This window comes from Anomaloglossus baeobatrachus, chromosome 10 (genome assembly GCF_048569485.1).
Source record: "Anomaloglossus baeobatrachus isolate aAnoBae1 chromosome 10, aAnoBae1.hap1, whole genome shotgun sequence".
Classification (NCBI taxonomy): domain Eukaryota; kingdom Metazoa; phylum Chordata; class Amphibia; order Anura; family Aromobatidae; genus Anomaloglossus; species Anomaloglossus baeobatrachus.
The window spans coordinates 211,109,729-211,121,019 of NC_134362.1; the positions used below are offsets into that span (position 1 = coordinate 211,109,729).

Genomic DNA, 11,291 nt, shown 5'->3' on the forward strand with positions numbered 1-11,291 from the left:
CTTTCTTGCTCCCCAGATACTTTCTTGCTCTCCAGATACTTTCCTGCTCCCCAGAGACTTCCTTGCTCCCTAGAGACTTTCTTGCTCCCCAGATACTTTCTTGCTCCCCAGAGACTGATCTGCTCTCCAGAGACTTTCTTGCTCCCCAGATACTTTCTTGCTCTCCAGATACTTTCTTGCTCTCCAGATACTTTCTTGCTCCCCAGAGACTGATCTGCTCTCCAGAGACTTTCTTGCTCTCCAGATACTTTCTTGCTCTCCAGAGACTTTCTTGTTCCCCAGATACTTTCTTGTTCCCCAGAGACTTTCTTGCTCCCCAGAGACTGATCTGATCCTCAGAGACTTTCTTGCTCCCCAGAGACTTTCTTGCTCCCCAGAGACTTTCCTGCTCTCCAGGATCAGATGGTTATCACCCTGGCAGAGGTGACCTGACGTGTCCATTAGTCCTTGCGTAACCTGGGGCCAGGGGGAGACCGTCAGCAGGCAGGTGGCACGGCGCTGTAAGGACTTACCCTGGCAGGAGACCTCTGGGCATTTTTCGGCTGCAGTCGGTGCAGAGGCTGCGGACAGAGGCTTCTGAGGACTCGGCTGAGGCTGCGGGATTTTTTTTTTAGAACCTGTTTACATTGAGTTGTATAAACTTCCTGCCATGTTCTCTGTATCTAGAAATCTCCCGCACAAGCCTCGACCACCCTCCTCAGCCCAGTGCCCCTCATACTCTCCTATTACTTCCTATCTACAGATTTCAGGGATTTTCAGCCCTTTTCTGCCAAGTCCTGGGAGCCACAAGTATGTTCTAATATCCGCTGTACAGAGGAGCGAGAGGCCGGGAGACCGTCAGCAGGCAGGGCTACAATATCTGCTTTATACGAGGACCGAGAGGCACATGCCAATTATACGATCAAATAAGGATCCCAGAATCGCCATCAGGCCGCCATTGCTGCAGACAGGAGGGCAGCCTGGCACTTGTAGTTGCACAATATCTGGGACAAGAAAACGCAGCCTTGTAATCTGGTAAATAGGACTGATCTGACATTCACAGCCCCCCACAGCGGGGTCCCTGATAGCAGCCAGTGCCCCCCGCCGACAGGAGGGGTCTCTGGGGCAGATGCAGATCAGCTCCTATAATGTCAGATAAATAGAGCTGCACAGAATTGAGCTGTTGCTCCTTTAAGTGACCCCCAGTTATCGGGGGAGGGGAGAAGAGGGGGGGCAGTGGGCGGGGAGACCCTTCTTCTTACGTCTCTCTGTGAAGAGCCGACTGACTCTGATGACAAGAGATAAGTAAAAGGCGATCACTCCGGAGGGCACAGTCCGCTGCCATGAGAAGCAGCAACAGGGGCAGAGCCGAGCCTGGGACCCCCAGACACCAGCACAGCTGAAGACCCCCGCACACAGCCAGCAAGAGGGGTAGAGCCGAGCCTGGGACCCCCGACATCAGCACAGCTGAGGACCCCCGCACACAGCCAGCAAGAGGGGCAGAGCCTGGGACCCCCGACACCAGCACAGCTGAGGACCCCCGCATACAGCCAGCAAGAGGGGCAGAGCCTGGGACCCCCGACACCAGCACAGCTGAAGACCCCCGCACACAGCCAGCAAGAGGGGCAGAGCCTGGGACCCCCGACACCAGCACAGCTGAAGACCCCCGCACACAGCCAGCAAGAGGGGCAGAGCCTGGGACCCCCGACACCAGCACAGCTGAAGACCCCCGCACACAGCCAGCAAGAGGGGCAGAGCCTGGGACCCCCGACACCAGCACAGCTGAAGACCCCCGCACACAGCCAGCAAGAGGGGTAGAGCCGAGCCTGGGACCCCCGACATCAGCACAGCTGAGGACCCCCGCATACAGCCAGCAAGAGGGGCAGAGCCTGGGACCCCCGACACCAGCACAGCTGAGGACCCCCGCATACAACCAGCAAGAGGGGCAGAGCCTGGGACCCCCGACACCAGCACAGCTGAGGACCCCCGCATACAGCCAGCAAGAGGGGCAGAGCCTGGGACCCCCGACACCAGCACAGCTGAAGACCCCCGCACACAGCCAGCAAGAGGGGCAGAGCCTGGGACCCCCGACACCAGCACAGCTGAAGACCCCCGCACACAGCCAGCAAGAGGGGTAGAGCCGAGCCTGGGACCCCCGACACCAGCACAGCTGAGGACCCCCGCATACAGCCAGCAAGAGGGGTAGAGCCGAGCCTGGGACCCCCGACATTAGCACAGCTGAGGACCCCCGCATACAGCCAGCAAGAGGGGCAGAGCCTGGGACCCCCGACACCAGCACAGCTGAGGACCCCCGCATACAGCCAGCAAGAGGGGCAGAGCCTGGGACCCCCGACACCAGCACAGCTGAGGACCCCCGCATACAGCCAGCAAGAGGGGTAGAGCCTGGGACCCCCGACACCAGCACAGCTGAGGACCCCCGCATACAGCCAGCAAGAGGGGCAGAGCCTGGGACCTTCCGAAAAAGAAGAGCTGAGGACCCTCGGACACAGCAGCACATCTGGACTCTTTGGAAACAGACTCTTTCCTGTTTCAACTTTACGCACAGATCCAGTGTAGCAGAGCAGCCAGCAGAGCTGTATACCGGGAGAGGAGAGCTGTATACCGGGAGAGGAGAGCTGTATACCGGGAGAGGAGAGCTGTATACCGGGAGAGGAGAGCTGTATACCGGGAGAGCAGAGCTGTATACCGGGAGAGGAGAGCTGTATACCGGGAGAGCAGAGCTGTATACCGGGAGAGGAGAGCTGTATACCGGGAGAGCAGAGCTGTATACCGGGAGAGGAGAGCTGTATACCGGGAGAGCAGAGCTGTATACCGGGAGAGCAGAGCTGTATACCGGGAGAGCAGAGCTGTATACCGGGAGAGGAGAGCTGTATACCGGGAGAGGAGAGCTGTATACCGGGAGAGCAGCGCTGTATACCGGGAGAGGAGAGCTGTATACCGGGAGAGCAGCGCTGTATACCGGGAGAGGAGAGCTGTATACCGGGAGAGCAGCGCTGTATACCGGGAGAGCAGAGCTGTATACCGGGAGAGGAGAGCTGTATACCGGGAGAGCAGAGCTGTATACCGGGAGAGCAGAGCTGTATACCGGGAGAGGAGAGCTGTATACCGGGAGAGGAGAGCTGTATACCGGGAGAGCAGCGCTGTATACCGGGAGAGGAGAGCTGTATACCGGGAGAGCAGAGCTGTATACCGGGAGAGCAGAGCTGTATACCGGGAGAGGAGAGCTGTATACCGGGAGAGCAGAGCTGTATACCGGGAGAGGAGAGCTGTATACCGGGAGAGGAGAGCTGTATACCGGGAGAGCAGAGCTGTATACCGGGAGAGCAGAGCTGTATACCGGGAGAGCAGAGCTGTATACCGGGAGAGCAGAGCTGTATACCGGGAGAGGAGAGCTGTATACCGGGAGAGGAGAGCTGTATACCGGGAGAGGAGAGCTGTATACCGGGAGAGCAGAGCTGTATACCGGGAGAGGAGAGCTGTATACCGGGAGAGCAGAGCTGTATACCGGGAGAGGAGAGCTGTATACCGGGAGAGGAGAGCTGTATACCGGGAGAGCAGAGCTGTATACCGGGAGAGCAGTCAGCTACACTTAGCACGGGGCTGGACAGACATTTTGGAAACAGACTCCTTTCTGCTCCAACTTTGCGCACAAGCTCCTGAGAAGCCGAGTCCTTCCCCGGTGCCGGGTCCACGCCGAATCCTGTAAGAATGACAGCAGAGATCCAGCAGCCCCCAGCCCAGCCCCCCGCCCAGAGCAGCCCCATGTCAGCGGCTGCAGACAAGCTCAGTGGCCAAACATCTGTCATGGAATCTGCTTCTTGCGCCACCAAAACCAAAAAGACCAACGCGGGCATCCGGAGGCCGGAGAAGCCCCCCTACTCCTACATCGCCCTGATCGTCATGGCCATCCAGAGCTCGCCCACCAAGCGGCTGACCCTCAGCGAGATCTACCAGTTCCTGCAGAGCCGCTTCCCCTTCTTCAGGGGGTCCTACCAGGGCTGGAAGAACTCTGTGCGCCACAACCTGTCCCTCAATGAGTGCTTCATCAAGCTGCCCAAGGGCCTCGGCCGCCCGGGCAAGGGCCACTACTGGACCATCGACCCCGCCAGCGAGTTCATGTTTGAGGAGGGCTCCTTCAGGAGAAGACCCCGGGGCTTCAGAAGAAAATGCCAAGCGCTGAAGCCCATGTACAGCATGATGAACGGCCTGGGCTTCAACCACATCCCAGACTCCTACAGCTTCCAGGGGTCTGGGGGCACCATCTCGTGCCCACCCAACAGCCTGGCACTAGACAGTGGCCTAGGGATGATGAACGGACATTTGTCCAGTAACGTGGATGGGATGGGGCTGAGCGGACACCCTCACCTGGCTGCCAATGGTGGCCACTCTTACATGGGCAGCTGTACAGGGTCCTCAGGAGGAGACTATGCCCACCATGACTCGGGCTCTCCTCTCCTTGGTGGGGGAGCAGTAATGGAGCCTCATTCCGTGTATACAAGTCCTGCGTCCGCCTGGGCACCAACCTCTACTGCCCTGTCTGGAGGTGCCCCCTATATTAAGCAGCAGCCCCTCTCACCCTGCAACTCTGCCAACAACCCCCTGACCTCCAGCCTCTCCTCACACTCCCTGGATCAGCCATACCTGCACCAGAACAGCCACAACACAGCCTCAGACTTACAAGGTAAGTGCCCCCTGCTCACCCCTGGCACAACACCCCCATAGACATCAACTGGCATAGCACCCCATAGACATCAACTGGCACAACGCCCCCATAGACATCCACTGGCACAACGCCCCCATAGACATCCACTGGCACAACACCCCATAGACATCCACTGGCACAACACCCCCATAGACATCCACTGGCACAACACCCCCATAGACATCAACTGGAACAACACCCCCAAAGATATCCACTGGCACAACACCCCCATAGATATCCACTGGCCATTACCCTCATAAACATCCACTGGCACAACACCCCCATAGATATCCACCGGCCATTACACCCATAGACATCCACTGGCACAACGCCCCCATAGACATCCACTGGCACAACACCCCATAGACATCCACTGGCACAACACCCCCATAGACATCCACTGGCACAACACCCCCATAGACATCAACTGGAACAACACCCCCATAGATATCAACTGGCACAACACCCCCATAGATATCCACTGGCCATTACCCTCATAGACATCCACTGGCACAACGCCCCCATAGACATCAACTGGAACAACACCCCCATAGATATCAACTGGCACAACACCCCCATAGATATCCACTGGCCATTACCCTCATAGACATCCACTGGCACAACACCCCCATAGACATCCACTGGCACAACACGCCCATAGATATCAACTGGCACAACACCCCCATAGATATCCACTGGCCATTACCCTCATAGACATCCACTGGCACAACACCCCCATAGACATCCACTGGCACAACACGCCCATAGATATCCACTGGCACAACACCCCCATAGACATCCACTGGCACAACACGCCCATAGATATCCACTGGCACAACACCCCCATAGACATCCACTGGCACAACACGCCCATAGATATCCACTGGCACAACACCCCCATAGAAATCCACTGGCACAACACCCCCATAGACATCCACTGGCACAACACCCCCATAGATATTCACTGGCACAACACCCCAATAGACATCCACTGGCACAACACCCCCATAGATATCCACTGCCACAACACCCCCATAGACATCCACTGGCACAACACCCCCATAGATATTCACTGGCACAACACCCCCATAGATATTCACTGCCACAAAACTCCTATACACATCCACTGGCACAAAATACCCATAGACATCCACTGGCACCGCCATAGACATCCACTGGCACCGCCATAGACATCCACTGGCACCGCCATAGACATCCACTGGCACCGCCATAGACATCCACTGGCACCGCCATAGACATCCACTGGCACAACATTCCCATAGACGTCCACTGGCACCGCCATAGACATCCACTGGCACAACATTCCCATAGACGTCCACTGGCACCGCCATAGACATCCACTGGCACAACATTCCCATAGACGTCCACTGGCACCGCCGTAGACAGGCTGTACAAAATGGAACTTTATGTATCAGGAATATTGTTGGGGAAGTGCAGAGGGTATGGAGACTGGATGGGAGCAGTAGTTCTTATAGTAGGTCTGGGGAAAATGAGGGGGCATAGGGGGCGCTGAATGCTGTGACTGCACACGGGGCATGGCAGCAGTTATGTGGAGACACTGGTAATTATGGCCCTGAGGGCGCAGATCCGTCTGAGGCCCGGGCTCTGGCCGCCCTATAGAGGGTAAAGTGTCAAAGGCCCCAAGTCACATTCACATCGTCCCCAAAGACCCCTCCTCTGAGAATCAGGAAGAAAAGGAGGAAAGAAAAGGAGGAAAGAAAAGGAGGAAAGAAAAGGAGGAAAGAAAAGGAGGAAATCAGGAGATGATTGTAATTACAAAGTCAGATGATCCATCAATTATAACATTATTATCTGTTCCCGAATATCCAGATGTAAAATGACTGCGGCTAATGCAGCAGATCCGATCCATTCCGCAGATTGTCCCTCCATAGGTGGGGGGCATTATTATGGGGTATTAACCCTGCAATGTCAGGTCTGGGAGGAAAACCAAAATATAATGACCCCATGTACTGTGGAGAGGTGGTCAGTGAGGGAGATGATGGGGGTGAGGATGGGGTAAAGATAGGGATGAGGATAGAGATGATGAAGGTGAGGATGGAGATGATGAGGATGGGGATAATGAGGATGGAGATGATGAGGATGGGGATGATGGGGGTTAAGGGTGGGGGTAATGAGGATGGGGATGATGAGGGTTGTTGGCAGCTGCCCTCTCAGGTCTATCAGCCCCTGGTTTGCGCCTTGCTGAATTTCTGCTAATAGATTGGAGCAGTTTCCTTCCATCACAATTAACATAATTGCTCTAAATAAGTGGCTGGGATTAGAAATGTCTGCACCGATGTCCACAGATATATATAGATGTGTGACCGACAGACACTGGACAGAACACACACATTATATATATATATAGATTGCTATAAATACTAAAAATTATCATAACTGTATAAAGGGACAAACTGCGGAGAATTATATAGAAACTGCGAATATAAAACAAGAATATAATGATAGTGATGATAATAAAACTAATAATGACTCATACATAAAATACTGGTAATAAGCATTATTATTAGCACATTTATATTCTGCGATAATATTAATAATAATAATAATAATGTTGTTGTTATTATCATCATCTGAGTAAACATTGTAGTTGTGGACAGGGGTCTCCAGCTCTGATAGAACTACAAGTTGCAGCAAACTCTGGAAGCAATGGGAATGCTGGGTGTTGTAGTTCCATTACAGCAGCAGATTGCCCTTGGTCCTGGTTGCCTTGATGTTACTAACTGCCCCCCTTGTGTCTCTCCAGGGGTCCCCAGATACCACTCCCAGTCCCCCAGCATGAACGACAGGAAGGAGTTTGTCTTCTCCTTTAATGCAATGGCCTCCTCCATGCACGGGGGCAGCGGCTCCTACTACCACCAGCAGGTCAGCTACCAGGACATCAAGCCCTGTGTGATGTGAGGACCCCCGACCACCCCAGACCAGGACATCAAGCCCTGTGTGATGTGAGGACCCCCGACCACCCCAGACCAGGACAACAAGCCCTGTGTGATGTGAGGACCCCCGACCACCCCAGACCAGGACATCAAGCCCTGTGTGATGTGAGGACCCCCGACCACCCCAGACCAGGACATCAAGCCCTGTGTGATGTGAGGACCCCCGACGACCCCAGACCAGGACTCTGCAGAACTCCTGGAACCTCTGCAGCACAGAAGGAAAACTCCCATCATTTCTTCACTCTTCGTTCACCTTGTGGTGCAGAAACTGATGACAATGGGAAAGAGAAAAACAATATATCGTGCTGAGATACAATGTATTGTGCTGAGATACAATGTATTGTGCTGAGATACAATGTATCGTGCTGAGATACAGGGATGCGCTGCTCACCTGACATCAGAGCAGAGATCACCTCCAACAAAGGATCAGCCAAAAGCGATCGTCCGGTAACTGATCGTCCGGTAACCGATCGTCCGGTAACTGATCGTCCGGTAACTGATCGTCCGGTAACATTGTCCGTTAACGTATCCGTAATGTCTGCGCCCCGGACTGTGTTCCTGGACGGGGGATCCCGCGCAGATCCGCCATCCGCAGAGACTTTGTGGCACTTTTCCTGTTTCCATATATTTATTGATCTTGTATCGGCGCCTCCTGCAGATATCATCAGTGTTTTGGGGTCTTTTCTTGGCAATATTTGCCGTGTGAAGGTTTTTTTTATTTTTTACATCACTGTAAATTCAGAAGCCTATGATCGGGTTATATATAATGATGGATTTGATATAAACGACTCTTTGTATCTGGGAATAAAGTTTCCGATTTTATTTTTCTCTGCACTGTAAAAAAAAAACAAACTGTTTTTGTGTCTGTAAATTAAAAAAAAAGACAAAAACTCCAAATAAAATTTTTATTCTATTTGTTAACTTTAAGAGAAATTATTATTATTTTATACGTTAATAAATGTCACGATAATGAGAACATTAGTGGTGAATATCGCGACAGAAATCTAATCATTGTGTAATTATTAAATAATTAATGTTTGATTATTCCAAAACACAAGAGGAGAAATCACAGAAATCTGATGGTGACACTGGGAATACTAATAACAATAAAAAAGTCAGAAAAATAAATCTAAGAGAATGTAGTAATAATAATAATAATAATAATAATAATAATAATAATAATAATAATAGTAATAATAATAATAACAATACTAATATAAAATAATGTAGTAATTATATAAAAGAATATAATATTGATAATGACAATAATGATATAAAATAATGTAATAATATTAATCATTATAATGACAATAATATAAAATAATGTAGTAATAATAATGAAAAAATGTATTGATATACAATAATGTAATAATATTGATAATGACAATAATAATATAAAGTTATATAAATAATATAATAATAATAATATAATAATAATGATAATCATAATTGTATAAAATATAACATGAAACAATGCAATAATATTAATAATGATAATAATTATAAAAAATACTCTAATAATAATAAGAACAACAACGAGGAAGTGTCCAATACAAAACCCAGCATAATGATAATAATAATAATAATAATAATAATAATAATAATAAAAAGTCTACATGATATAATCACATTATTCATTAAATATAAGAATTATTATTATTATTATTATTATTGCATGTGACGTGCAAGGGATGAGGGGCTGCAGGGATATATTACAGTTCTGGAGGGTACAATGTGATTATTTTTATATAAGATTGTGGCAGTTTAGTTGTTATTACTAATATTAATATAAAGAGCAGCGAATAATTTCTAGTAATGAAAGATAAACTATGAAAAATGGGGAGTGGTGACATTAGACGTTGGAGCCCGAGTTTTCTGAGCCAGGCATATAGTATTGCTAGCAGTTATGCTTGCAGTGTTGCAGTGTAGCAGGTCATTTACATAATATATATATATATATATATATATATATATATATATATATATATATATATATATAAAACATTTATATATTTTAGATTATGTTACGCTAGTATTATATTTTTTGTGCATTTGTTGATTTGTTGGGGATGTCCCCATTCTACTCCCTGGTGATATGTGTGACTGGGGGGGGGCACTATATGAGGTATGATGGTTGCACTTTGGTTACAGGTTTTATTTTGCACTTTTTTGGTTTGCACTTTTTGGTTGTATCTTTTTGTTTGCACTTTTTAGTTGTATTTTTTGGCTTGCACTTTTTAGTTGCACTTTTGCTTTGTACTTTTTGGTTTGCACTTTTTAGTTGCACTTTTGCTTTGTACTTTTTGGGTTGCACTTTTTAGTTGCACTTTTGCTTTGTACTTTTTGTTTGCACTTTTTGTTGCACGTTTTGGTTGCACTTTGGGTTGTACTTTTTGGTTTGCACTTTTTGGGTTGCACTTTTTGAGTTGCACTTTTGCTTTGCACTTTTTGAGTTGCACTTTTGCTTTGCACTTTTTGGGTTGCACTTTTGCTTTGCACTTTTTGGGTTGCATTTTTGGTTGCAGTTTATGGTTTGCACGGTTTCTTTGCACTTTTTGGTTGCACTTTTTGGTTTGCACGTTTTCGTTGCAGTTTGCACAGGTGATTTCTGGACCCTCCTGGTTGATGTTTGATCCCCGGACCCCCCTGACACCGCTGGGTAAGGTATTGGAGCAGAAGCAGTTTGGGGTCTCATCGGAGACTGATTTGTGGTCAGAGGTAATTCAGATGGGAAAAGGGCAATATGCACAGGAGACCTTTCTGTCTTTAGAGAATATTCACAAAATAATCATTACAGAATAGTTACAGTTTTTGCAGAACGTAACATTTGGATAAATAGAAAAGCCAAAGTGAAGCGCAGACATTGAGCTCTGCACCAGGACCTATGCTCTGCCGCAGACTCTTCATTCTCATCATCTGATCAGTTTATTTATTGAAGAGAATATTAATTAGTGATATAAATATTCACTTGTAGAGAAGGTGATTGTGGCCAATGTGCGGAAAAGATAAAAGTCACAGAAAAACCAGAGGCCAAAAAGTGACACAAACCCCCCTCCCCCCAACAGAAAGGAAAGTGAAGATACAGAGAAGAAACAGCAATCAATGTCATAATTCCATGTACAAGAAGATTATACAACAAGATAACATCGAAAACAATAGAACTGATTTCCTAGAATTAGGAAATGGAAAACAAAAATATAAAAGTGGAACACATTATGGATTAATTATCTGTAAATCTGTGTAGAAACCAAAGCAATAATAATTAATAATTCACTAAATTTGTAAAAAAAAGAGGCAAAGACAATATTTATTTAGTTGATAATAATAATAACAACAATAATAATAATAATAAAACAACAATAAAAACAACAAATAATACATTATAAATAATGGTAACAATGCAAACTACTACTACTACTACTACTACTACTACTACTACTACTAATAATAATAATAATGTATTAAATAAAATAATGATGATAATATTAAAGAACAAAAACAGCAAAACAATAATAATAAATAATACATTAATAAATAATAAAACCATGATGATGATAATAATAAAAAATAAATACAGTATTAATAAATAAGATAATGATGATAATATTAAAAAA

At 47.8% G+C, this 11,291-nt stretch overlaps 1 protein-coding gene across 1 annotated transcript; it reads left to right on the top strand.

The window, feature by feature from the left end:
* Positions 1–3,462: 3,462 nt before the first annotated feature.
* On the top strand, positions 3,463–8,618 carry FOXF1 (forkhead box F1). Its single transcript, XM_075326254.1, has 2 exons — positions 3,463–4,681; positions 7,488–8,618. Exons 1-2 carry the CDS (start codon positions 3,709–3,711, stop codon positions 7,640–7,642), a joined length of 1,128 nt encoding a protein of 375 aa, XP_075182369.1. The 5' UTR covers positions 3,463–3,708; the 3' UTR covers positions 7,643–8,618.
* Positions 8,619–11,291: the final 2,673 nt, after the last annotated feature.